General features: G+C 47.7%; 2 protein-coding genes and 1 pseudogene across 4 annotated transcripts in view; 2 read left to right on the top strand and 1 right to left on the bottom strand.

Annotated features, from left to right (window-relative positions):
* Nucleotides 1-12,547, top strand: part of AP3M2 (adaptor related protein complex 3 subunit mu 2) — a 41,546-nt gene extending 28,999 nt beyond the window's left edge. For all 3 annotated transcript variants that reach the window (XM_077849352.1, XM_077849351.1, XM_077849350.1), the window contains one exon: nt 12,323-12,547. In XM_077849352.1, coding sequence (XP_077705478.1) covers nt 12,323-12,516 — 194 coding nt within the window. In that variant the 3' untranslated portion in view covers nt 12,517-12,547. The remainder of the gene's footprint in view (nt 1-12,322) is intronic.
* Nucleotides 1,530-27,959, bottom strand: PLAT (plasminogen activator, tissue type). The gene is made up of 14 exons (XM_077849348.1): nt 27,791-27,959; nt 15,164-15,261; nt 14,044-14,086; nt 10,603-10,740; nt 10,232-10,342; nt 9,739-9,913; nt 8,993-9,084; nt 7,608-7,782; nt 6,835-6,920; nt 5,303-5,498; nt 5,067-5,203; nt 4,780-4,920; nt 3,769-3,935; nt 1,530-2,420 (listed from the first exon to the last, which is right to left on the bottom strand). Exons 2-14 carry the CDS (start codon nt 15,236-15,238, stop codon nt 2,262-2,264), a joined length of 1,695 nt encoding a protein of 564 aa, XP_077705474.1. The 5' UTR covers nt 15,239-15,261; nt 27,791-27,959; the 3' UTR covers nt 1,530-2,261.
* On the top strand, nt 20,955-21,334 carry LOC144284018 (ATP synthase F(0) complex subunit g, mitochondrial pseudogene; annotated as a pseudogene).

Genomic DNA, 27,959 nt, shown 5'->3' on the forward strand with positions numbered 1-27,959 from the left:
TTGAGAGAAATCTGACTTCAGTTTCTGTGATCTGCATTTATCTAACTGCTCTGGGTGCTTGAGCATTTCAGTGGTGTTTGGGTTTTGTTCCCCTCTAAATCAAGCTTCTGGCCTTTAGAGAGTCTCTTTTGTGAGCTGGAACTATGTACTTTTTTTCTAAGAACCTCTGAGCAGTTCTCACAGCCTTTCAAGAGGTAGAGCCAACTGCAACCACCTTTTCTCCTCTGCAGGAAACTGCTGGCATATATCCAACAGTAAGCATCCTCAGATTTATTCTTGGATCTGGAGTGGCAGTGATAATACCTGTCAGGCTGCAGCCAGGAATAAGAGTTGCATCGCTAGCTAAGCAAGTAGTCGAAGAGAAGCAGCAAGCAGCTTTATTTAAGTAACATACGAGCATGGACTGGTCTGGGAGTTCATTCTTTTTAGTTTTTCTTTTGAGTTTTATTTACTTAAGTAATCTCTACACCCAACACAGGGCTTGAACTCATAGCCTGGAAATCAAGAGTTGTGTGCTCTTCGGACTGAGCCAGCCAGGCACCCCATGGTCTGGGAGTTAATTCTTTCAGATGAACAGGAAATGGAATGGGAAGAAAATGGCCAGTACAGGCTTCTAGTGTGAGCAGCAGTGGGATGTTGCTAGGCTCCAGCAAGGTCATGCTTGGGGTCTTCGTACCCCTTTGCTTCTTTCTACTGTGGTTGCTGTCCATAGTCTCCCTACCCAGTCTGCTTTCATCCCCCTGGAGGTTCATTTTCCCTGGGGCATGCTCAATTCATCACTTGTGTTACAAGTCCCAGTGGCTCAGAGTTGCCTACAGAATTAAGTCCAAAATTCAGTTTGGCATTCAAGGCATGATCTAAATTCCTACCTATATTCTTCATAAACTTCACTTCCAACAACCTATACAGAATCCTTCCCCATTCTCCCACTCCCCATTTTGCTCTCCAGATCTTTATATTTCCATGCAGTGACATTCCTGGTCTCAAGGATACCTTGCCCACACCTCCCCACCAATCCAAATCTCACCCCTACCTAACTCTGTTTTTCCTTAAGATCCCTTCATACTTCCTGCAACTGAAACTCAGTAAAAGTTTCTCTTCACCGTTTTGTGATCCATCTCCATTCTACCTTAGTGTTTCTTTAGTGCCTTATTTTCCTGCCAAACCAAGAACTGCCTTCTTCCCCCTTTTTACTCTATAGCAACCAAACATTGTATACAATAATCTGTATATGCCAAACAAATGAGAGGAAACATTTGAAATGCTTTTAAAAATGTGACTGTAACAATAAATAAGCCATGAGATATTGCAAGTGTAACAAAATTATCCCACTCTGGGACACCTGGGTGGCTCAGTGGTTGAGCGTCTGCCTTTGGCTCAGGGCGAGATCCCCAGATCTGGGATCGAGTCCCGCATCGGGCTACTTACACGGAGACGTATCCCTCTGCCTATGTCTCTGTCTCTCTCTGTGTGTCTCTCATGAATAAATAAAATCTTTAAAAAAAAAAGCCCACTCTGATTTGGGAAAATGTGTGAAAAATAATCAATTTATTTCAGCACAGTATGATACATGGGTGTGGCAACAAAGTAAAAACAGATATAAATATACTAAAGCCTAGTTTATCAGTTATTAAAATGATACAAGTCTTCCATTTTATTATAAAGTTTAATAGAAAAAGATTTACACTATACACAAAAATATTTCTTTCCAAGAGCTGTAGAGTGGAGAAAGGGAAAAGCCAAATACTTGATTTAAAAGGTGGTGTTGAGGAACATGATCTGGCCAGCCAGCCCATCCCTTATTAGGAGGCCCCTGTCGGCTTCCTTGTGACCTATAAATAGACATTCCATTTCTAAAGCAATCCTTCATTCCTGAAGGACCTAGTTATTTTTTTACTGAGACATGCTTTTATCTTTGTGATCCCACTTCCAAAGCTTCTCATGTTGACAGATCAGGAGGTGGGGCTTTTGTTCTACCTCTCTTCTGCCCTCCAGGGTGGTTTTCCAGGAGGGGTTGGCATTTATCCGTCGTCTTGGCTGACAGACATTCTGAAATCAGATCTTAAGCCCTGAAAACTTCTAAAAATGGGAAGTACCTATGAAAACCTATCCTCTCCCCTCTCCTCTGGGTTTTCCCTGCCCTGCCACCCACTTACACTGTGTGATGGCTCAGCTCTGTGAAGAAGCACTCCGGTTTGATGTGTCTTCTGAAGTGGAGGAAGCAGGGTCTCCCATGATTTCAGGGAATTCAATGTCCTTGGTCACAGTTGCATGTTGTCTTGAATCCAGTCTAGGTAATTAGTAACCTTGGTATATATACCTGGAACATCTTTCTGTCCACAGCCAATGCCCCAGCTGATGATGCCAACCAAGGTCATGCGGTTGTCCTTCATGCACACCAAGGGGCCACCTGAGTCACCCTGCAATACAGAAAACACTTCAGGTGTTGCAAAAAACACAGACTCTTGAGCGGAAGTTAGGGTGAATATTTGTATTGCTGAGATTGTATTCTTCAAAGTACTTATTTCAGAGAGGGGAATTTTTATCTCAATGATCTTGATCCTGTAGAGGATTTGGTTGTATCTACATTGCAAAGTAGAATGGAGATAATTGCTCAGATGTTTCAGGCCACAACCCTCCTTTTAACTCTACCACTTACAAACCATGTGGCCTTAGGCTAACTGTGCTTCAGTACTCTTATCTCCGAGATAGAGATCATACTATCTACCCTATGAGGTTGTTAGGGGAATAAATGGGAGAAAGCATGAAAAGCTCTGAGAACAATGTATGACATTTTGAAGGACTCTTGGTACTTGTTGGCTGTTATTGTCTCATTGAATCAAAATGATTTCTTGTTTTTGTTTTCAACTTGAAGCTTGCAGATCATGGTTTCACTTTGCATACCACCTTTTTACTGTCTAGCGAGGAGTACAGCTGAGGTTTCTGAAGAAACCAAAGAGGGACAAACATTGTCAAGGAACTGATGGAAAATGTGGGTTCGATTTAATTTGTTAGAACAAAGCCCACAAAGTCTTCAATGCAAGAGCCCCGCTTCCTTCTTTTTGCTTTCCTTCTAACCCCCAGCCCCTGCAGGCTTGAAAATGTCTCATCAGTATTGGTGTTGTGGTTACTATTTAGGTCCTAATACCACAGGCCGTGTGTGTCCCTTACAGGTGCCTTGTTATGAAATAGAAGCACTGACTGATAAGGGTGCCAACACAGACCTGAACTAGTTTGCTTCCCCAGGTGAAAAACCTCCTATGAGGGCTGCTATGAGTTTTTGTTTATTTTTTTATTTTTTCATTTTTTTTGCTATGAGTTTTTAAAACTTATTTCTCACAAATCATCTGGGTCATCCTTCCCAGTAAGCTGCAATCCCCCCCACCCCCCCACCCCCCGGCCATCTACACAGCTGGTTCCAATTTCCCCCAGTACCTCCAGAAGTCAAGAACTGCTTAATTTGTGTTGCTTTACCCATGACCTCAATAGTTGATCAATTGCCTGGGCTTACAGGAAGCCCTGAAGCAGGTGGAGTTTCCGGTGTAGACACTGGGGAAATTTCCTGCAGTTGAGATTTCTTAAGTTTGGGTAACTTTGATCTTTCTTTGATTGTGCTACTTGTTTGAAGCCCTCATCTAGAATCTCTAGCGCCTCACCAAGATGAAATCATTCCGTTCTGGCTCTTTTTTCTTAGTTCTGAACCTGTTGGCCAAGGAACATGGGCCACCCTGGGGTGTGCTCAGAGTACAGCGAGGCCCTCATGTTTACCTGGCAGGCGTCGTGCAGGTTTGCTTGGTTTCCACCACTCCGTGTGTCTCCGGCACACAGCATATTGTTCGTAATGGTTTTGTTAAACAAATGCCGTGATGTGCAGCGGCTAGATGGGTACAGCCTGACATGAGCCTCCTTCAGCCGCTCAGAATAGAAAGGAGAAGCTGAAACAAGAAGGGAAAATATCTTTTGGGTTTAGGGAAAGTTATTTGTAAACCTTTTAGAAGGAAGAAGCCAACTTTTCTACTAATGGCTAACTTGTATCAAGCTTTCACATAGATGAGGTTGAAGCCTGCAAAATATTGTCAATATTGTTTTGACAACAAAAATTAGTATAGAGGTTAGCACATGGTTTCTCGGTAGCAGCGCTATTGACATTTGGGGCCAGATAATTTTTTGATGGGGGCTGTCTTGTGCATTGTACATGTTTGGCAGCCTCCCTTGCTTCTACTCACTAACTGCTAGTATAAATCTCCATCCTGAGTTGTAATATTCAAAAATGCCTCCAGACATTGCCATTGTCTTCGTGGGGGCTGAAAACCACTGGCTTGACCCACTGTCACTTAATTCTCGTGATCTAAGGAGGTAGGTAGTTCTACCCACGTTACCAGTGAGGGGATCAAGGTGTGGAGCAGTGTAAAATAAAAACCCACGTCCCGGGTCACACTGCTACAAGGTGCAGACCTAGAGCTTGGACTGAGGCCTACCTGACCAGAGAGTCCAAGAACCCCCCACACCCCTTCATTACTGTACTCTACTCCTTATCAGAACCTTCCTGAAATCTCAAGCCCTTCAAAGCACTGGTACTATTCACATCTGTCTTGACCTGCACAGTGACCCTCTGTGAAGTGGGAAAGGCAGGTGATGCCTGCAAGGAACTTGCCTACATTTACACAGCATCCGTGCCTGAGCCGGGGCTAGAACGTTCTTGTGACTTTTTCCTCTCAATAACTAGTCCCTGCTGTCCTGCAGACAGACAGGGTGGGGCCGAGACCTCCTTCCACTTACACGCCTCGTGTTTTCCGTAGCCAGACAGCTCACATTCTGTCCAGTCGGGCAGCTGCAGGTCGGCTTCGGGGAGACAGGCAGTGCGGACAGCGTCGCTCTCCTGGGCACAGTGTAGCGAATCCGACTGCAATTTCAGCAGTGCTGGCAGGAAAGCCAGAAGAGAATAACTCCATGTGATGCTCGTCTGATTTGAGGGGAGGAAGACGAAGGAGAGGGCGAGAGTGTGGAAGCACGAGGTGCAGATACACGTGTGGTGACCTCCGGAGCAGGGGAGCATGACACCTTACCAATATCATTGTTGTAAGTGTCATCATCAAATTCCTTATGGGTGATGTACTTTTCTACTTCAAATTTCTGCTCCTTCTCTCCAGGGACCTCTCGGTATGTTCTGCCCAAGACCACCTTCAGCTGGTGGGGAGGATACCTAAAGGACAAACAGCCTTAGGATGCTCTGCTTGCTGTGAGGCTTCTTTTGACGGGCCCCAAAGTCTAGGGAGACCTGCTGGGTCTCTGAAGTCCCTACCTCTCCTGGAAACAGTGCGCGGCAGACAGGACCCAGCAGGAACTGATCAGTATTCCCCCACAAAAAAACCTCTCTCCTGGTGACCTCCTGTTCTTGACAAAGATGGCAGCCTGCCACGGGTGAGAGGTGATGTCTGCGTAGAGCCCTCCTTTAATGCGAAACTGTGGCTGCTTGTAGTGTCTCAGGCCACAGGTGGCTGGGAGAGGAAAGGGCAGAGAAGGGCGATCAGCCCTGCAGTCCTCAGGTGTGTTCCCTGAGCACCTACCCTCGTTTCCTCTCTTGCAAGCCCCAGTTTCTACAGGCACCTCTCCAGGTTATGCAGAGAGAACAGTCTCCATGGTAATAAAACCCTGGCTTGTACATACTGTGTACCGCTGTACACGCACTCTCTCTAACCCTCACAACACTGAACTTCCAAGAGGCTGGGAAATTTTTGCCCAAGGTCCCAGCAGCATCTGGATTAGAACCCACATTTGTCTGACTCCAAATGGGATCTTTCTGCTACGCTTCATTACCCCTAGTTTTTTCCTGCACTGGCCTCCCAGCTTCAGAAATAATGCAGCCCTGTAGGTCCCTCCTGGAGAACGTCTACCCCATTTCTTTTCTGTCTACTCCACCTTGCCCATCCTTCAAGGCCTAGGTGAAATCCTGCCTCCTTGTGGAGCTTTCCTAACACGCCCAGCCCACCAGGACCTGAGCGAGCTTACTAATACTGCTCACCGATGACTCCCCATGCATGGCCTTCGTTGTGAATCCATTGGTAGTTTGTGTCTTACCTGCCCAGGTACATAATATGTCCCTTGAGAAACCTTCTGGCAAATATGTGCGTTCACAGGAATTGAGTAATAATCTGTTCTCAATTTCTAAACTAAGGTCTTTCAGCAAAATGTGCCAACTTGAATTTTCTCATTGTCTTCCATTCCCACCAGCCCAGTTCCCTTGTGTTAAATGGGGTCTGTGAGTACGGTGGAAGAGTTCACAGCAGGAGTACAGACTGTGAAGTCAGAGGATGTGGGATCAGACTGAGCTCCGCCTCTCGGAGCCCAGTGGGCTTGGGCAGGCCTCGTGACTTTGGAGCTGCTTTCCTCATCAGTAAACTAAAAGATAGGAAGACTGCCTCTCACCATATTGTCAGGAGAGCGCTATGAGAGCACTTTGTTTTCTAGGGAGCCATATATGTGAGCTAGCCTCCTGCATTCTCCCCAGGAACCCATCATCAATAATTAATAAAGGCATCTGGAGAGAGAAATTTAGAGCCTAGTGAATTCTAAGAGAAATTGGCAAGTTCTCTCTCTCTCTCTTTTTTTTTTTTTCTCCTCTGCATCAAGCTTATGCATGGGGAGTGAACACCTGCCCAGAGTGTTGTCATCCTACCATTGCTTCAGTCATGAAACGCCCCTCCCCACCAACGCCTTCCTGAAAATCTAGGAGCTATACAGCCCAAACCAGGCAGCTGTGAAGACACAGGAAGTGGCAGAGGAAATGGTCAAGGGAGGCTGGGCAGCGGGAGATGGCCAAGGGCTAGCCCTTACAGCACTGGGGCACGTCACAGTATTCCCATGTCAACTTGCGGTCCTTCAGCACGTGGCACCATGGCTTGGCATCCCCATCTGGGTTCCTAGATGATAAGAGAGTTTGAGATTTTCAGTCACATAACAAGCCATGTGAGAGAGGAAGGAGGCTCAATAAACCAGTGGCAAAACAGTGAGCTCAGAAAGAGGGTCCTGAGTTCTGAACTTGGCTCTGTCAGAGATCTCACCAGGGAAAAACAACTTTAATTTTTTTTTTTTTTTAAGATTTTATTCACTTATTTGACAGAGAGAGAGAGAGAACACACAAGCAGGGGGAGCCGGAGTGGGAGAAGCAGGCTCTCTCCTGAACAGGGAGCTGAATGCGGGGCTGAGTCCTAGGACCCTGGGACCATGACCTGAGTTGAAAACAGATGCCCAACTGACTGAGCCACACAGGTACCCCTAATTTTGTCTTTCTATCAGCAACATAACATTCTCATGTCACAGAGATGTTGGAAGGAACAGTGAGCTGTGCTGTGAGGACACTCATGATTCACTGGGAGAAAGGTCCATAGGAAAACAGACAAAAGGTGCTATATAAGAGTGATAAACTGGTGAACTTCACTCTTCATAATAGGTGTTATTCTAGCAAGTGAAGAGGTGTGACTGAGCTTCATGGTTCCTTCCCACCCACTAGGTCTTTCATAGAACCTTAGGTATGAAATCTTCCTCCATCCCACAACCCATTCCTGCTTCTGCCCAGATATGAACCCCACAGACCCTGTGCTACATACCGACAGTAATTGTGGTTGCCCAGGCCCAGTGCCTGGGCATTGGTCTTCCATGTTGTGTAGAACTTGCCTGCGAGGACCCTGGAATTCCACGGGAGGCAGGGGGTACCAGATGTAGTGAAGCTGTAGGTGCCACGGTATGCTAACCCTTTTCCAAAGTAGCAGTCCTCATTTTTTTCTGGAACAAAAGGGATCTCAAACTGAAACAAAACCAATTAAATACAACAGCAGGCACATCAGGGTTTGCAGCAGGGCCTGCGTGGGGCTGCCGACCTGAGAGGATGAAGGCAGCCAGGCTTCCCTGTAAGAGGGATGTGACGCCATCCCACCTCCCCTCTTTCCTCCTCCAAGCCCTGTATGTAGGGATGGTAAATGGCTTTCATCTGCTGGGCAACTTTCACCAGTTGGATGTGGCTTCCTAGGTTTCTGTGTCGAGGGATCCCAAGGGTTTGCTCATGTTCAGCAGGAAGGGGTCTAGGCCCTGTTAATAGCGATTATTGCTGGAGCTGCTTTGAAAGTAATTGGGGATTTCCTTGTTTATATTTGACACATTGTGGTGAACCAAGATTCTTCAATGGGGGGACATGTCAGCAGGCCCTAATGTTTCAGATTTTCAAACCGCTCTGGATGGTTTGTTGGGCTTGAGCAGGAAGAGAGAATATGCACCTACGGATGCTGCCTATTTTCACTGATTTGCCCCCATTTTACCCTTCTTTCTCCCTATTTGAAATTGGCAGAATATACCACTATAAATAAAGCAATCTTTAAGACCACCTAGACCAGCTGAGTCCCAATTTACCACTCCGGGGACAGGAGAAGAGGCTTTAGAATTACTGTAAGGAGTCCTCAAATTCACGGGTATGTCAGACTTACCCATAGACAGGATGTATATTACTGTATATGAATATTTAGAACTTTAAGACATATTTTTATACTATTGTGATATCATTATTTATAAAACCACCACAGAATTCATGGTGCTTTTTTATAACTCAGTATTTTTCAATTTGGGAAATTTTCTCATATTAAACATCTCAGAGAAAGAGAGACTGAGAAATAGGCCTGTCAATCACAAGAGGGAGAATCTCCATCCATCCTCAGAAGGACTAGAAACCACCACAGCAGACCTTCTTCTCCTTTGTACACGAGGACATGGATGGGCAGAGGGGTAAAGAGACCAGTTCAAGGTCAAACAGCTTGTTAGAGGCCGGGCCTGGGTGAGGACCTAAGTCTGCAGCCTTTCTTCCCTCTGCAGCCAAAATGATGACACACACACCCCCACCCCCCAGCCTACTGTTTTGCCTCCAGAGTTGTAGAAACACTGTCAGCTGTGTCCTTTTAGACTCTACTCCCCGGCTGCTTGGGGGAAGGTGGGAGGCTGCACTCACCCTTGGGGCAGGCCGGCGTGCTGCAGAACTCAGTGCTGTACTTCCCTGCCTTGAACACGTAGCACCAGGGCCGTAAGTCTCCATCAGGGTTTCTGAAAAAGTAGCCAGGGAAGGCCAGGGGAGGTGAAAAATGAAGCCTCCATCTCAGCCCCAAGGACTTTGCCTCCTCTTTTGGGGAAGAGGTCAGTGCCCTTTCGTGCGCGCCCGGGATAGCTGGATCGTGTTTGGTGGAAGTATGACTTATTGTCTTCATTCGGAGACCAAGTATGGTTTAAGGAGGCCTGTCTGGGAGCCGGGTCGACAAGGGGCGGCCTGTGAGGTTAGTTCTAGGTGTTAACTTGGCCCAGTATCTCCTCGGACACTCATGGAGGTGCTGCTGTGAAGAGCTTTTATAGCTGTGGTTCAGATCGGCAACCGGACTTTACTTAAAGGAGATCATCCTCCATCCTGTGGCCGCCTCGTGCGGTCTGGGGAACGCCTGGCGAGCGAGAGTCGCGAAGGAACTCCGCCTCCCGTCGGCCGCGTCCGAGCGGGTTTGCAGGTCCTCCCTGCGGACCTCAGGCTTCCAGCGCCCCGGCCGGGCGGCTTGGAGCAGGTGGGGGACACAGACCGCTGATCGGGGGCAAAGGTCGGGGGCTTCTCTGGGGAGTCCCGGCTGACCCGCACTAGGCTTCCTCCCCGCTGCGGGCCTCCTCCCGGAGGCCAGGCTCTCCCGGGAGGCGGCCAGCGAGAAGGCAGGGGCGCACCTGCAGTAATTGTGGCTCCCGAGGCCCAGCCGGACGGCGTGGGGCCTCCGCGCACTGTAGGGCTTCAGGGCCAGCGCGCTGCTGTTCCAGTTGGCACACTCGGCCCCGCTCTCTGCCGTGCTCCACGTGCCCCTGTAGCTGATGCCCTGGTCCTTGTAGCAGGTGGCACCGGCATCTGACGGGACGCGGGACACGGGACACCTCACACGTGAGCCCCCGTCACTGGGTTCTCCCGCGGGGCCCCCACGCGCTCCTGTGGCCAGGCGGGCCCGCTGGGGAAGCCGCTGCCCGCGCAGAGCAGGTGGGGGCCGGGGCCCCGGGGACCGTGGCAGGGCGACTCCGGGGCCCCCAAGGCCCTGCCCGGGGGCGCAGCCCTCCGGAGCTGCTTCCCTGTCCCCGCCCGGGTCACACGCCCTTCCTCCCCTTTCTGGGAAGGTCTGGGCCTCCGCCCCTCTCCTCGCCTCCCCCCGCCCCACCCCCGACCCCGACTCACCTATTTCACAGCGTTTCCCCAGGAACCCCTCCGGACACTGGCACACGAAATCCGCGAAATACAGGGCCTGCCGGCACGTCCCGCCGTTAAAGCACCTCGGCTCGCTGCAACCTGTCCCGGAAAACCCAGGAGGCCCCTAGTCACCCCCCAAGTAGCTCCAGGAACCGCAGAGGAGTTAGTTTTAAGGGTGAGCTCGGCGGGCCGGGCGCTATCCTAGGCAGTTTGCAGAATGAGCTCGTTTCCTTCTCTCAGCAAACCCAGGTAGGCGCGGCCACTCCCACCTCTGACAGACGGGGAAACTGAGGCCAGGCCCCAGAGGCTCTCTCCCCGGCGGGCACCTCCGCGGCGGGCTAAGGTGGGGGGGCACGTACCTCTGACGGGCACCGAGTGGCACTGCGGGCGGCCGCCCGCGCACCGGCAGTACTCCACGCGGTTGCCCCGCAGGCCCGGCCGCAGCCACGACTCGCTCGGCCCGTACTGCGTCTGGGTCTTCTCGTCTCTGCAGCTCCCTGTGACGGCAGACGGGCGGGCGCAACGCTGCAGGGCCCGCTCCCCACACTGACGCCCCCGCCCCCGAGGCCAAGGGGAAGCCCCGCACACCTGTAGCACGACCCATCCCTCATCTCCCCTCGCTGCCAGCTGGGGGATAGCACGCACCTAACAACCTGTCACCTGAGACCCCTTTATTGTTTCTCCTTGGATGGGCCCTCATCTTGGAAGCATTTATCTATCAAAATACATTTACTGATGGAATGCTACACTGCCTTCAAAAGATGAAGCCTTGCCATTTGCAACCACATAGATGGAACTAGAGGATTTTTTAAGATTTTATTTATTCATGAGCGACACACAGAGAGAGGCAGAGACACGGGCAGAGGGAGAAGCAGGCCCCCTGCAGGAACCAGATGAGGGACTCGATCCAGGACCCTGGGATCACGCCCTGAGCAAAAGGCCCACACTCCATCACTGAGCCACCCAGGCGTCCTGGAACTAGAGGATATTATGCTAAGTGAAGTAAGTCAGCCTGAGAGACAATTATCAAAAGATCGCAGTCATATGTGGAATTTAAGAAACAAAATAGGATCATAGGGGAAGGGAAGGAAAAGTTAAACAAGATGAAATCAGAGAGGGAGACAAACCTTAAGAAACCTTTTTAATCATAGGAAACAAACTGAGAGTCGCTACAGGGGAGGGGGGTGAGGGGATGGGGTAACTGGGTGATGGACATTAAGGAGGGTAGGTGATATAATGAGTACTAGGTATTATACAAGATGGATGAATCACTGACTCTACCTCTGAAACCAATAATACATTATATGTTAATTAACTGAATTTATATAAAATTTTTTAAAAAGAAAATATAAAATACCCCCAAAATAAAAAATAAGATGCTTCATCCACTTCGAACCACAAAACAAAAAAAACAAAATACGGGGCAGCCCAGGTGGCTCAGCAGTTTAGCACCTGCCTTCAGCCCAGGGCCTGATCCCAGAGACCCAGGATCGAGTCCCACATCGGGCTCCCTGCATGGAGCCTGCTTCTCCCTCTGCCTGTGTCTCTGCCTCTCTCTCTCTCTCTCTCTCTCTCATGAATAAATAAAATCTTTAACAAAACAAAATACATTTACTAAGTAATACTCTGATTTTTTATTTCATTTTATTTTTATTTTAAGATTTTATTTATTTGATAGAAAGGAGGGGAGGGAGAGCAGGAGCAGAGGGAGAGGCAGATGGAACAAAAGGCAGGCTCCCTGCTGAGCAGGGTGCTCCATTTCAAGGCTCCATCCTGGGTCCCGGGATTATGATCTGAGCTGAAGGCAGATACCCAACTGACTGAGCCACCCAGGCACCCCTCATTTTCCATATTAATTCATCAAAAATATGCACATGTATATAACTGCCTACCAGAGCTTTTGATGCACATTGAGTATTACCACACCAAAATGACGCATTGCTCGCCCAAAAGAAAGAAAACTGACATGTTAGTCTGTGTGAGGAATGTGCTGCTCTCACTAGGATTTTTGATATAATGAAAATGATCTAAGTACTCCCATTGATATTCTTGCCCTCTTTGTCTCTGTTTGCAAAGCAGAATGCCAACTTAAGAAATCTTTAACTGGGATCCCTGGGTGGCTCAGCAGTTTGGTGCCTGCCTTCGGCCCAGGGCGTGATCCTGGAGACCTGGGATCGAGTCCCACGTCAGGCTCCCTGCATGGAGCCTGCTTCTCCCTCTGCTCGTGTCTCCACCTCTCTCTCTCTCTCTCTCTCTCTCTCTCTCATGAATAAATAAATAAAAACTTAAAAAAAAAATCTTTAACTTTTCATCAACTAAAGAAGTGACACATGCTCATTGTAAATAATGTTTTTTCTTTTGCGGGTCCACTGGGGCCACGATACCCTGTCAGAAATGCTGTGCTATCTAACAGTGAAGGCACTAAGGGTATAGCATTGGGGCACCAGGGTGGTTCAGTGGTTGAGCGTCTGCCTGTGGCTCAGGTCATGATCCTGGGGTCCTGGGATTGAGTCCCACATCGGGCTCCCTGCAGGGGGGCTGCTTCTCCCTCTGCCTGTGTCTCTGCCTCTCTGTGTGTCTCTCACAAATAAATAAAATCTTAAAAAAAAAAAAAAAGTATAGCATTGGGGCACCCTGGTTGCTCAGTTAAGCGTCCAACTCTTGGTTTTGACTCAGGTCATGATCTCAGGGTCTTGGGTTGAGCCCCATGTTGGGGCCCAAGCTGGGTGTGGAGCCTGCTTAAAATTCTTTCTTCCCTCCTTCTGCCCCTTCCCCCCCACACGTGTGCGCATGAGCTCTCTTTCTCAAAAAAAAAAAAAAAAAAGAAAGAAAAGAAAAAGAAAAAAAAAGTTACAGCATAACTCACTCTGGGGAAACTTCCACTTTGAAAGAGGTGTTGCAAAGCCAAAGATGAAGGTAGCTTGCGATTTGAAGCTGGGCCCAGAGTTCTTCACCAGAGTCACTGCACTCTGGCTGCCAGCATGTTTTATTTTTGGACTCCTACCTAATGCTCATGGGGATGTTCCTCAGGCTTCTAGAGTCCACTGTAGGCATGGTTTCATGGAATGAAAGCCTTTCCACATCTGTGGAACTTCTGTGAGGTAACCCGGGTTGTTAGCCTGGTTTCACCAACCAGAACATATGGAAGCACAGAGATGGCAGTTAACAAAGGTGCCAGGTGGACTCAGGTGAGATGGGGACCACAGAGGACCAGCACATCTGCAGCCTGGCTGTGGTGTGGCCTTGGGCAAGGTGCTCAGTCTCTGGCTCTGTTTTCTCACCTGTGTAACAGGGCTTTGGGCCATTGAGCTGAGGGGCTCCCAGCAGCTCTGTGACTCCCCAACAGTCTGACTCCTTGAGGGCACACCTGTTCCCATCCTCTCAGAATCTGGCCTTAGAGGCGCCTGAGTGGCTCAGTGGTTGAGCATCTGCATTCGGCTCAGGTCATGACCCCAAGGTCCTGGGATCGAGTCCCGCATCAGGCTCCCCACCAGGAGCCTGCTTCTCCCTCTGCCTGGGTCTCTGCCTCCCTCTCTGTGTATCTCTCATGAATAAATAAATAAAATCTTAAAAAATAAAAATAAAAAAGAAGCTGGCCTTAGCTAACTCGGTGAATGAGTAAATGGGTGTGGGAGTGGCGAGTGACCCAGGCATCTCTGCAGAATTCCACCTTTACACAGCTTACGTAGGCTGAGTGTGGTGGAAGAGAAATCCCCACCAGAGCCCAGAGCACCTGAGCGCCTAAGCCCTGACCCCGTGGCCTCTTGCCCTGACCCCCTTCCACATCAGCTTCACCTTACCTCTGTAAGATCTGGCTCCTCTTCTGAATCGTATGTGGATCTCCTGCAGAGCAACCAGGGGTGGAGGAAGGATCAGCACCCGCTGGTGTCTTAAGAATAAAGTTGGTCGATCTAGAGACCACCCAGGCACCCACCAATCCGATGCCACCTGTCCCGAAGGATCCCCCTCAGGTCGCTGGCCCCAGGAGCAACATCTGCTTCCTGCTTCTTTTCTCATTCTCCCTCCCCTTCTAGACCAGTGATGCCAAAATAACTTTCTAAGTGATGAAAATCTCTCCTACCTGTGCTGTCCAATACCACAGCCATGAGTCACACGTGGCGACTGAGCACTTGAAACGTGGCTAGTGTGACTGAACTAAATTTTTAAATTCTATTCTAAACTGAAACAGCCACAAGTGTTTGGTGAAGTTGTAGCCCTCCCCCAACCCCTCCATTTAGCCAACCCCAACTCTCTTCTCTAAAGTCTCACTGTGCAAGTACTGCTCATTGGGCCTGACGTGATACCCTCGCTTGCTGGGCATATTTGGAGAGCATGTCCATAGCATAGCTTCTATCCCAATTAGATAGTAAACAGCACGGGATCCCTGGGTGGCACAGCGGTTTGGCGCCTGCCTTTGGTCCAGGGCGCGATCCTGGAGACCCGGGATCGAATCCCACGTCGGGCTCCCGGTGCATGGAGCCTGCTTCTCCCTCTGCCTGTGTCTCTGCCTCTCTCTCTCTCTCTCTCTCTCTCTCTCTCTCTGTGTGTGTGACTATCATAAATAAATAAAAATTAAAAAAAACAAAGATAGTAAACAGCATAGGGCAACTCGCCAGCTTCCATGGCTCACGGCTTGTGCACCTCCTTTTCTAAATACTTTCTGGATGAATTCAAACACATTCTTTAAGAACAGCTCCAAAGAAGGCAGCCAAGGCAGTGCAGTGGAATTAAGAACTATTTACCCAAATCAGAAGAATGGCCTAAGGTTCTGCCCCCAGAACCCTGAATCCCAAGAATCCTACCCAGGGAGGAGTGGGTGCACCATGCTCTGTGACTGCTGACCCCACCTTGGGGCGCCTGAGCCCACTGAGGGCACGCAGGCTCCAGGGGTGGGGGCACACACCTGAACTGCACACCTACCTGGCTGGGCAAGGTGAGGGCTGCTCCACAAAGCAGCAGCATGCACACTAGCTCTCTCCTCATTGTATTCATCATTCCTTTAGAGTGTCCCTTAAATTCTGGAAGAAGAAGGGAAAAAAGCTTAATCATGTGATTGAGAGATCAAGGAGCATGGCAAAGTTCAAGAACCTATGACTTGATCATGGCCAGTCCCTCTAGCATCAGGTCCCACAGAAGGAAATGCCACAAATGTCTGGAAGATTTTTTTAATTGTATATATTTTTGTATTGTGGTAAAATACACAAAAGTTACCATCTTAACCATTTTTATGTGCAGATAAATGCCAGTTTAGTGGCATTAAGTGCATTCATATTGTCATGCAACCATCACTACCATTCCTCTCCAGAGCTTTGTTATCTTCTCAAACTGAAACTCTGTACCCCATCTAAGCAATAACTCCCCATTCCCCTGGCAACCACCAGAAAGTAGAATACTTTCTGTCTTTATGACTATGACGTGGGATCATATAGGTGGAATTATGTAGTACATGTCCTTTTGTGACTGGCTCATTTCACTTTGCATACTGTTCTCAAAATTCATCCATGTGGAGCCATATGTCAGAATCCTCCCCCACCTTTTCTTCATAAAGTAGGCTCCATACCCACCATGGAGCCCAATGTGGGGCTTGAACTCACGACCCTGAGATCCAAACCTGGGCTGAGATCAAGAGTTGGATGCTCAACTGACTGAGCCACCCAGACATCCCTGAATCTCCTCCTTTTTTATTTTTTTTTTATTTTTTTTTTATTTTTTTTCTCCTTTTTTAAAGCTGAGTAATATTTTGTTGTCTGTATAGACCACATTTTGTTTATCCATTCATCCATCAATGGACACGGGTGGCTAGGAGGTCATCTTGCCCAGAGATCTCTGCGGGCTGAATAGTGGGACCATCTCTAGTGCCAATAGCAGCCTGGAGACCCAGGATCCTACCTCGGTTTCCTCCAAGTGAATTCCCGCCCTGCGGTCAACTAGATGGAACCACAGAAATGTCCCCTTTGAAACTTTTTCAGGGGACACCATAGGGATTCTACTGCCAGCACATCACAGAGCCAACCTACCTCAGATCACCTCAGTTCTTCCACTTATAATTTCCATGCCTCTTTGTCCACCACAGGGAATGCTCCTCTGCACCAGCTCTCACCCTCCCCACTTCTCCCTTGGAACGTCTGTCTCTTGTTTTGTAGACAGGCTGGGCAGGGTGCAGACTGGCAGAAAGGCGGAAAGGAATGGAGGCATCTGGGTTTTGGTAGTTAGACTAAGATCTTCCTGGACCTAGAATTCCCACTTTCCATGTGCCTTTCCCCAGTGATTTTACCCTCAGAAGCTTAAACTAGGTTAGTTGGTCGGGGTTTTATTTTGTGGTCTGGCAGGCCCACTCACTCCTTTATCCACAAGAATTAAATCCGGGCATTTCTTCCCTTGACTCATTTCCCTTCAGTCACAACAATGTTTGGTCCCACCCCTCCCCCCATTGCAAGGATCCTCAGGGACCTCTCAGATCAGAGGCTTCCAGGACCTTCATCCTGGCCTGGCTCTGGCTCCTTCTTTGTTTCTTTGCAAAGAAGGTCCCTGTTGGAAGTGGCCTTCCCCTCACTGGCCACAGGCCCCCTTCAGAGCAACGGTGAAAAAGAAAGGATGAGTGGGGGCAGTGGGAGGACTCTGTGCCCCATTGCTTCTTCTGGGGCTGCTGGGGACAGGCAGTGGAGGGGTGAACAGGGCGAATGGAGGAGGGGGTGGGGAGAGAGCAGCAGGGACTGGTCAATAGGATTCCAACAAGAAAACACAGCTCAGAGGGCAGTCTTGCCAATCAGCACAGCCCTTGCCCCCCATTGTGAAGCAACCTGAAAGAGGGCAAGATCTGGGCCTCTGTTCTATTTTTTTTTTATTTTTATTTTTTATTTATGATAGTCACAGAGAGAGAGAGAGGCGCAGAGACACAGGCAGAGGGAGAAGCAGGCTCCATGCACCGGGAGCCCGATGTGGGATTCGATCCCGGGTCTTCCAGGATCGCGCCCTGGGCCAAAGGCAGGCGCCAAACCACTGCACCACCCAGGGATCCCTGGGCCTCTGTTCTAATTTGCTGTGCTCTTTGGGGGCCCTTTTCTCACTCAGAGGAGGAAGTTTCAGAAGTTGAGGCCATCAGAAACAAGGACACTTAGTGGTCTCTTCTGATCACAGGAAACTGCTCTGGATTTCCTCTTTCTCAAAATTTGCCAAAGCCCTTTTAAATTTCTCTTCTTAATTTCATCCCATTTAAAATTAACCTTTTAAAATACATCTTCTTGAATGCATTCCTCCCCTTCCTTTCCAATGTTAATCCTGTTTCACAATCGCATAAAGCTTGTCCCATCCTTTATTATCTTGGCCAAACCTTGAGATTAGGGGGACCTCTAAGCTCTCAGGACATTATGAAGGAATTCTGAATGAAACAATGAGCCACCAATCAATAGGGAACTTAACCCTTATTCCTGTTGCCTGTCAAACCACCCAGGCCTTTCAATTTTTCAGTCAACTCGACAGCCCAAGATCAGGGGGTTGGTTTTTCTCTGGATGCCCACCAAGATATTGTTTTACTTTAATAATTCAAGGTCTTAAAAAAAAAAAAAAGACCTCTGGGTTCTTCTGACGGGAACACAATTCTACATTTTGGAAAATTGCCAGGTGAGATGATGTGCAGCATTAACACATTTGCATCCCCTGATAAATGGGGAAGCAGGACCAGATGGGGGGCAGAACATGACTTAGGGGTTCCCTAGCAGTTCCTACAGCTGCACTATGTGCAAACCCTTGGCAACTCAGGGGCATAAGGGGCAAAGGAGTCTACTTCTGTCCTCTGCTCCTGGGAGAGTTTGAGATAGTCTCTGTCCTAGCAGTCTTTATCTTCCTCCACTTTTGGGGGCCTTGCTAGGCCACGGGCTGGGTCAGTGGCAATCTCAAACAAGGCAATAGCTCCATCCTGCTGCACAAAGACAATGCAAGCATCCGGACAGGCCAAATGGGGTAAGAGGATGACAAAGAAATGAGTCATCCCGCCAGCAGACAAGCAGTGCAGTCCAAAGACAAGGGAGGAGGAGAGGAGGAAAAAAATGTGTCCTTGTTTTGCCTTCGTTAAAGAGGTGGGTGTAGAGGTCTGGGGGCAGTGCCTGGACAAAAAACAAAGTGAATACCAGAAACAGGGACTCAGACTGAGTCCGTGGGGCCAGCCAGTGCCAGGCTTCCACGCTGTGAGCCACGGGCTGCCACGGAAGGCGGGAATGCCTTGGGGTTAAGGTGAGGAGGGGAGGTGAGATGAGAGGAGTAAGTGTAAGAAGTCCTTCAAGGCTCATTTTATAAATGCAAGACAACTTGTTATTTTTTTCTGTGTTCCCTTCCTTTTGCTCTATTTCATAGTTCTCAGAATTAGAGAACTAAAAAAGCAAGGGAGTAAGAGGGAGGAAGGAAGGGAGGAAGGGAGGAAAGAAGGAAGAAAAAAGAAAAACCATGTTTTTCTTTTGTTTTCTTTTGTTTCACTTTTGTTAGACTGGAATCCCTAAGTCACTGAAAAACATCGCTGTGTGAGAGTGAGGTGGAATGGCCATAAGGCCTGTGGTCCCCAAGGTCCCAGGGCCCCAGGCGTAGCAGGCCCATGCTAGCACACAAAGTTGATTTCTGCAGATTTGCAAAAGGCACCCTCTCTGGTAGCTGGAGTTCAACAGACACAGAGCTTGGCATATTGACAAAGAATCTGTGCAAATTAAAAAAAAACAGGACACATGGCCTGGCAAATAAAGCCTGGCCTGGATTTCAAGGATGCATGGGTGGGAATCCTTGTGCGGGATATAGCCTGCACATCCATGTGCAGAAGCCTCGTCTGCTTCCAGAACATCTCTGACCTTCCTGTCTGGAAGCTGTGTTAGGTCCTGCTGGCTATGGCAATAGAGTGACTCTGTTCCCCGGCTGTTCTGAACAACCTTGAATGATGACTGTTCCAGGGAAAAATGAGAACAATGGACTGGTAACCATGGAGGGGGTTACTCTGCTAGAGGAAGTGTGCCATGTGGCTGAGAAAGCAATGGTAGGCCAGCCAGAAACTCAGTGTTCATTTCTGCAGTGCTAACTTGGGGGGAAGCTGAGTGATGGGCACCCATTCATAGCTGTTGAGTCTGCACTAGGGGAAGCCCCTGGGACAGCAGCATGACACTTGGAGGAAGGACCTGTGGATGAACTGTTGTCCCCAGTGCCTTCACACGTTCCCTCCCCCTTTTTAAAAATGTATTTGTGGGATCCCTGGGTGGCACAGCGGTTTGGCGCCTGCCTTTGGCCCAGGGCGCGATCCTGGAGACCCGGGATCAAATCCCACGTCGGGCTCCCGGTGCATGGAGCCTGCTTCTCCCTCTGCCTGTGTCTCTGCCTCTCTCTCTCTCTCTCTGTATGACTATCATAAATAAATAAATAAATTAATTAATTAATTAAAAAAATAATAAAAATGTATTTGTTTGAGAGAGTGCAGCACATGTGCCTGCATGTGCAAGTTGGGGTGGGAGGGAGTGAGGGGGGAGAGAGAGAACCTCAAGCCTGGACTCAGGGCTCAATCTCACAACCCTGAGATCATGACCTGAGTTGAAATCAAGAGACGAACATTTAACTGACTGAGCCCCTCCAGGAGCCCACCATGTCCCTCTGCATTACCCTTTCCCTCTACTATCCTACCTTCTCCATCTTTCCCCTTAAAAATCTACCCTCTGAAAAGGGACTGACATGCTCATTCACATAAGGTTAGAATGACTGAATAAAAATTGATACACTGCTCTTCTCAAAGCATCTATATTTTGAGACATAAAATCAGTTCCCAGGAATGCAGGACCGAGTGGGCTAGATTCATGAGGTTTACTCCAGGGCTGACATTCTGTGGTTTCTGCTGTTGTGGGAACAAATGATATAATAGATGTAAACTGTGAAACACTTATAAATGCATATAAGTACTTTGATTTACACACAACCACAGATGTGAAAGTAATCTGCAATAAAAGAACTATACACATATGGTCCCTCAGTCAAGTTCTGTGGTTCTAGGTACAAACCATGCAATTGCCCCAGCTGGTATAGAACTCAAGCACTTGGGATCCCCAGGTGGCTTAGCAGTTTGGAGCCTGCCTTCGGCCCAGGGTGTGATCCTGGAGTCCCGGGATCAGGCCCGCATCGGGCTCCCTGCATGGAGCCTGCTTCTCCCTCTGCCTGTGTCTCTGCCTCTCTTTCTGTGTGACTCTCATGAACAAATAAATAAAATCTTTAAAAAAAAAAAAAAAGAACTCGAGCACTCTAGTTTTTACTCTTGCCAGAAAGAAAAAGGCAGAAATATGAGCAAGCTAGAGGAGGAGGGACATTGCAAGAGAAAGACAAAAGTAAGTTGATACTATGATCAAATTTTACACCGTGTGCAAGGTTTGCTACCCTAATCTTTGGTAAAGGAGATCCTCCATTTATTATTACTTTGCAAAGCTTCTCTCTGGAAATCTGAGTAAGAGAGAGTCAGTCTCCAAGAATACCAATACTCTAAAGTGACTCATGGCTTTAAAACAAACAACACCCTCCTTCCACCCCTCAACCACTATGGCCCAGAATGGATGCCAACAAATTAGAAAAGAAGTGGTCAAAAGAATAACTTCTTGGAAGACCAAAGGCATGTCTCTAGAGTCAGGGCAAGGGAGGGGGTGAGATGGCAGGAGGACCCGGGCATTAGAAAGGTGGCTGGTGGAATGTCCCTCCTGGAACCATGGCCCAGTTTGTCCATAACCTCACCGAGAAGGCTCCGTCCGGCGCTAGTGAACGCTCCTGTGACTTACTCGAAGTCTGGATTGGTCACATTTTGGCACTATGCCAGGGTTGAGCTGGTTCCTCCAACCCCTGCTGAGATCCCTACAGCTATTCAGAGCTTGAAAAAAATAGTCAAGAGTGCTCAAACTGGTAGCTTCAAACAGCTCACAGTTAAGGAAGCTCTGCTGAATGGTTTGGTGGCCACCGAGGTGTGGATATGGTTTTATGTCGGCGAGATCATAGGCAAGCGTGGCATCATTGGCTATAATGTTTGAAGACCAATCTTTAACATCTCTTTCTATGTGGCTTATTATTTGAGTGTTCTTGGACCATATGTGATCAGACTGGTATTTGAATAAAATAAGATAATGTATAAAAAAGAAAGAAAGAAAGAAAGAAAGAAAGAAAGAAAGAAAGAAAGAAAGAGAAAGAAAGAAAGAAAGAAAGAAAGAAAGAAAGAAAGAAAGAAAGAAAGAAAGAAGAAAGAAAGAAAGAAAGGTGGCTGGTCCCCACCGAAACTCACCTTTGCTGGCTCCCAGTGGAGCCAGGACAGGAGCCACTAGCCCCGTAGCCTTGGTCTTGCCTATCCAGGTTCTGCTTTTTCCAAAGGCCATGATCTCAGAATAAAAACCATTTTCAAAAACTCTCATGTAAACAGTTCTTAACTTTTCAATACTTAATTTTCTGTGTGTCAAAATTTAGTTTCTCTCTTCTTTAATCAACTGCTTTTATAACTAGGGGCCAAGTGAAAGAGTCTGTTTCTTATATAAATTGATCCATTCCAATGAGGTGAATAGAATATCTCCCACCCATCTCACTAGTTACTCAGGGCCGAACACTCTCCAAAACAGCTTCAGAATATAGGTGTGTAATTTGTGTCTAAGTTACATGAATTTAACCTGGCTACTCAGAAAAATCTACACCGAGCAGTGTCATCTACTCCATGTCCACCCTCTGCCAGGTAATCCTGGTTATTTGGAGGAAATAAGGGAGTGTTGGCTGTAGGTCTAAGAAAATAGAAGTCCATCCTGCCTCCTTTCAGGATAAGAACAAAAGAAGCCCTTTCCGAATGAACTTATAACCCTGAGAAGAAAACACAAGGTTCAGCTGGCAAAAGCTAACTCAATTAGTCAATGCAATAAAATGTTAACCCCAAAGCCTGAATCTAAACAAACCCTGCAATCTGATGTTAATCTAAAACAGTGTCTCACTTAAGCATAAAGGTAGTTTCTCATGTTCCTCCCACTCCCTAGAGCAAACATCACCGTGAGGCAATTAAATACGAAATACTTTGATAATTCATCAGTTTACCTCCAGATTGCAACACACATGAATCAGAAAACTGATCAGCAGCTCTCACTGTATCATGACTGAATCTGTCCACGTTTTCCTGGGCTCACAGGAAAGCAATGTTGCAGTGTATTTTTGAGAACTGTCTGTGGATTAATGCCACTCGCTCAATGGGCTTTGAGTACCAGGCCTAGTTTATGAAACCCTTTTACAACCATTGAATCATTTAAGGCAATGTTATTACCTTGTTTTTACAGATGAGAGAACTGAACTTCAAAAAAGCATAAGGGCCTTGGCCCTTAGGCAGGACACTTAGTGAGAGGTAGTGTCAGGACTCAAACCTGATGCTCTTTCCACCACTACTTCCTGTGTCCTGATGTGGGACTGCAATGTTTTCAGTGAGCTCAGAGTTGCTATTTGAAAAGGGGAGCACGTCACAGTGCAAGGAGTGTAACCTCTGGAGTCTCAACTTCAAATTCCATGACACACAAGTTATGTGTGGTTTTCTGGATTTTCTAATGGGCCAATCATTCCCACCTTGCTGAATTTTTATAGCAATTAGAGAAGAAGCAGGCAAAAGCCCTACGCAATGGCCAGTGCACAGCAAGGTCAACTGTACTGACTGTCATGAGTGTCCTTCAACAATGGGAGCACCAAAGTCCACAGCTTCTCCCTGGAAAAATAACCAAAAGCTACCAAGACAGAAAGATGCTAATCTCTATGGGGTCCCCATTGTGGTCATGCATTAGTAACCAAATACTGTTCCCTAAATCCTGTCGACATGTTGTGATAACCTGCAACCAGATTCTTCACAACTGATATAAAAGTTCTCACCTTTTATCTACATGCACAGAACGGTATTAATAGGAGCCATTCTTTCCTGGATATTAGGTCATGTCTTTTATCCTATTTTTTAAAAAAGATTTTATTTATTTATTCATGAGAGACACACAGAGAGAGGCAGAGACACAGAAAGAGGCAGAAGCAGGCTCCCCATGGGGAGCTTGATGTGGGACTTGATCTTAGGACCCCGAGGTCATGCCCTGAGCCAAAGGCTAACGCTCAACCACTGGGCCACCCAGGTATCCCTTTTATCCTATTTTTAATCTTTTTTTTTTTTTTTAATTTGCCTTTCCTGGACCTACTTATATCAAGGCTACTCTGAACTCTCAGAGGAAACTGGAATTAGCACCCAAGACAGCTGGAAGATCAGACCGTTGCTACTGATAAGACCTGTCTGATGCAGACCACATGGATGTTTAAAAACCAGAGACATTGTGTGAGAAAAATTAGGAAACTGGAGCTTCCCAGAAAAAGAAAAAAAAAAACAACTTCCTTTTTTCTCTGCAGCCCAGGTGGCAGACACTGGCTCTTTGCTATGGCAAGGCAAAATAAGACAAGTTTCTCTTTTCCATTTACAAAATGTAAATAGCCAGAAGAGATCCAGTAGACTGGTAGTCTTTCTCTTTTAGATCACTCAGTGCAGGTTACTGGGCTTAGCTTCCCTTCCCTACTGAGTGTCCTGTTCCCTACCTGCAAAGACCTCAGCTGACATCAAGGTGTTCATGCAAAGGTCTCTAACAAAGGGGCTTGAGGGCCTCTTTGAGTGTCCTCCTTGGATGCCACCTATCAGATCCTCCCCGCACCCACCTCTCCCTCAAGCCCCACCTCAATCTAATTTCCTCCTTTCTTGAATTCATGGGTGAATATTTAACAACTCTATGTATTCAATATCAGACATTCATTGAGCGCCAACCCTGTACTAGGCACAGGCCCTATGGTATAAAGACAAATATGCTCTACCCTCAAAAACTCATAGTTTAGGAACAAGACAGACAAGTAATTAGGCAATCACAGTACAATGTAATCAGTGCTGTGGTATGCAGGGAGGTAGGGATAGAAGGTGAAATGCAGCAGAAGAAGGGGTTTAGTAGAATGTGGAGGACAGAGATCTAGCTCCCTCTTGTTGAGGTAAGGTGCTGGTCAATGTAGGCTTCCTGGAACTGATGTTATATAAGTTGCTTGTTGAACAAAATGAAGAGGTGCTCCTGACAGAGCATATTGCCAAGAGGTGACCGTTGCTTGGGGTGCAGGGTGATAGCAGCAAGCAGCCAGAGCCCCTTACTCTTCAGCACAAACACCGTCCATTGGCTAAAGGAATATGATTCACACATCCCAGGCCCTCCCTCCCAGGGCATCTCTAGGAGGAAGTATGGTTTGGAAAGCCCAAGAGTTCCAAGGGATATAAGAGCCTCTGGGGCACGAGTTCAGTTTTGATTCCCTAATGTCTGGTTATAAATGGAATATTTGTGACCATATAATAAACAGAAAAGGCTTTGAATACAAAGATAGCCTCATATCTAGGTTCAGCCTGACCTTGAAGTGGGTTACTTCCAAGGTTCAGGGTGGAATCAGGTTTTATAGATCAGTCCAACCAACCTCTCCAAACCACTGATACATGTTGTCAGGAGGATCATGTAGCCAAACTGGGCCTGCTGGCCGAGAGTCACCCTCAGAATCATGGCTGTTGGTACAGATGGTGTTAGGCAGCTGCTAAAGACACACAATTGTATTAGTTTTATAGGAAGAACAGTTAGTTAGTATTGTCTGGGTAACCATACTAGGCACCAGAACTTGCCCAAGTCATCTCTTTAAAAAATGTTTATGAGGGATGCCTTCGGCTCAGGGCATGATCCCAGTCCAGGGATCAAGTCCCACATGGGGCTCCCTGTGAGGAGCCTGTGTCTCCCTCTGCCTGTGTCTCTGCCTCTTTCTGTGTCTCTCATGAAGAAATGAATAAAATCTTTTAAAAAATGTTTATGAAATGCCTGCTGCATGCCTGCATGTGTTTCCTTTTCCCTTCTGTCGTACATGTTATTTTTCAGGTATCAAGAGGCTTGTCTGTTGCTTTACCCTCTTCTCCAAAAATCTATTTCTCGGGCAGGAGAATGTAACAAAAGATCACCAAGAATATATGCTATTCTTATATATGGAAGTAGACTACTAAGCCAGTATTCGGAGGCCGTGTGGCTGAACTTGGGGTTGGACCAGAGCAAATGATCTCTAAGGTTCTAATTCTGACTTTCTATGAGTCTAAATTTGTCTTCATTCCTTTATCCGGTTTGATTTGAGACTACCGTGCAGTTTTGTGAGCTGGCTGGCTAAGATGAGGCTTATAGCCTGAAAGTATGGACAGAAATTTTCAGGGCACCTGGGTGGCTCAGTCACTTGAGCATCTGCCTTTGGCTCAGGTCATGATCCTGGGGTCCTAGGATTGAGCCCTGCATTGGGGTCCCTGCTCAATGGGGAGCCTGCTTCTTCCTCTCCTCCCCACTCATTCTCTCTCTCTCTCTCTCTCAAATAAATAAAATCTTTAAACAAAAAAAACAACAAAAAAAGAATTTTTCCATGCAAAGTAAATAACCAAAAAAATGAATGAATAGAATATTCTGGTCACTCATTGTCCATCCTAGCCATCTTATCAGAGCAGAGCTGAAATTCACTCACAGTAGTAGAAATTTTATTCTGAGACTGCAGATGCACAATGCCAAATAACCAAGTAAAATTGAACATTTCAACTCAAAACCTAAATCCTTCCTCACCATCAGGCACTCAGTATCTCTGAGAAGTGTATGGACTTTGAATTTCGACTGGAGCTAAGTTCACCACCACTGCTGTGAACAATATTGCCCCCTTGGCTCTCTGATAGAAAATAACCTGCCCACATTTTAGAAGCTTCAGAAGTCCTGAAGCTGGTGCTGCTCCTTCCAAATGATGATCTTCATCAAAGGGGCCCTTCAGTTGGTATAAAACCCCATAACCAGAAAAGCTGCCATTTGCAGATTAGTAACAGGCCTCCCCTGGACAGTAAGTTTCCCCAAATGTTCTGCAGTCCCAGCCAGTCACTTACAAAAACCTTAGATCAATATGGTCACTGGGTATGGCTGGGCTGCTGGTTACAGTAATTTGAAATGTACTGAGCACGGTTCTGCTCAACATGTTATGACCCAGGGAAATGAAGCCGAGTCCCAGAGCTCCTCCTCAGTGAGCACAAAGCACTGCTGTCCCTCAGCTCCTCCCTGGCTGCATGAACTGTGCCAGCGTGTGAGGAAGCCACTGACAGTAGCACAGACACCAGGAGTATCTGATAGGAGGCATCACAAAATAAATTAGGTTGGTCTAAGGGAGTCTGGACAGAGACTGAGCCACTGGTCGGAGAGAAGCTACCACTTATTCTTGAGGAGATGCAGAGCTTTGAGGTTGGTGTCTCTGAGAACACTTCAGGTAGAATAAATTGATGGGTTGTGTGGAGCTATTTCTATTTCAATATTCACAAATCTCTGCAGGTACCTAGTCTGGCTCACGCTGTCATATATTGATTCTGGACAAGTCAGTGTCTAGATCCCAGGATGAGTCTTCCTGCCCATGGGCAAGAACTGCTAGGAAGTCACCTTTGAGGGGACTCCACTTCAGAGTTGTATTTGCAGGATCTCTTCATGGAGTTGCAAATGCACACACACACACACACACACACAATCTAATTTTTTTCCATCATCAATCCACCACCGGAGATCACTATTATTAATCCAACTTCAGCTCCAGAAAAATCATCATTTCCACACTTCTTTGCATTTAAGTTTCTCGCTAGTTACCTGGGAGCTCAGTGGGTTTTCCTCCTTTCCTGGCTCCCTCCAGCCCTCCCTCCCAGGGAGGTTAAGAAAATACAGATAATAACTGAAAATTTGGAAAGCCCTAATATGCTCCCTGCAGAGTGCCTTAGGAAGAAGAGCATTGATGTTCTGTTCCTCCTTGTAATTGAAAAGTCCTTACAGAGGACCTCACACTTGCACACTGCGCAAAACGCCTGGGAACAAGCTGACCAGTTGAAATGAGGGGGACGTGGGGAAGGGGGGAGGAGGGTTGGGGATTGGGGGCCTTTCTCTGACAGTCCCATCTGTCTTTTGTCCTTTGATCACCAGCACTTCCCACCTAGGTAACCAAGCTCCAAGGCAAGTGACCCGCCGCGCAACCCCCACCATCCCCAGCCTGGGCTTCTTACTGGGCTCACTGGGGGAGGGAGGCAGCCCGACACCCCCCTTGGACCCTCCGGGCTCGCAGAGCCACCAGTAGCCAGGGCAGCTGACTCCACTTTCTTGCCCCTTAGTCATGAAGGGCTCCCATTGTCTCTTCAGAGCATTTCTCTGATTCTTTTCACTTTTCCTTTGACCCTGCAAGCAGAGATTTCTTCTTCAAAGAAATGAACCCTCCCCCTGTCTCTCCCCTGACCGCCCTCGCTCCTCCAAAACGCTTCAGCCTAACCCAATGAAATGCAGATGCAAAAAGAAGGATCCCTATGGGCTCGGATTCCAGCTAATCCGCTTTTTGCCTGAATTACAAAGTCAGTCCCTCGTGAAGGCATTCCTCTATTTGGCTCCGTTTGCCAGAAAGACTTTTGAGAGAGACAAGAGGAGCCGGGCGGGCAGAGAGGCAGAGAACTCAGCTTACCGCCGCCGCTCGCCTTCCTCGCCGTCCTTCCTCGCCCCTGGCAGCCTCCTCCGCGGCTCCCGCAGGCCTCGGCTCCAGTGCCCCCGCGCAGCTCCGGGCTGCCTACATTTCAAGGCAGGGGGTGGGGTCAGGGGCCCTGGGTGGGCGGGTTTCTCTGCGGCTGGAGGAT

This window comes from Canis aureus, chromosome 15, assembly GCF_053574225.1.
Source record: "Canis aureus isolate CA01 chromosome 15, VMU_Caureus_v.1.0, whole genome shotgun sequence".
In the NCBI taxonomy this organism is placed as follows: Eukaryota; Metazoa; Chordata; class Mammalia; order Carnivora; family Canidae; genus Canis; species Canis aureus.

Bases quoted from the DNA above. Each gene is read 5' to 3' on its own strand.
- PLAT (XM_077849348.1), bottom strand. From the start codon at position 15,238: ATGATGAATACAATGAGGAGAGAGCTAGTGTGCATGCTGCTGCTTTGT. The intron at 5,499-6,834 runs GTAAGGGCTAGC...TTCCTCTCCCAG, and splicing joins CTGTGACGTGCCCCAGTGCT to CCACCTGTGGCCTGAGACAC. The intron at 5,204-5,302 runs GTAGGGACTTCA...TTTGTCCTTTAG, and splicing joins GCGCACTGTTTCCAGGAGAG to GTATCCTCCCCACCAGCTGA.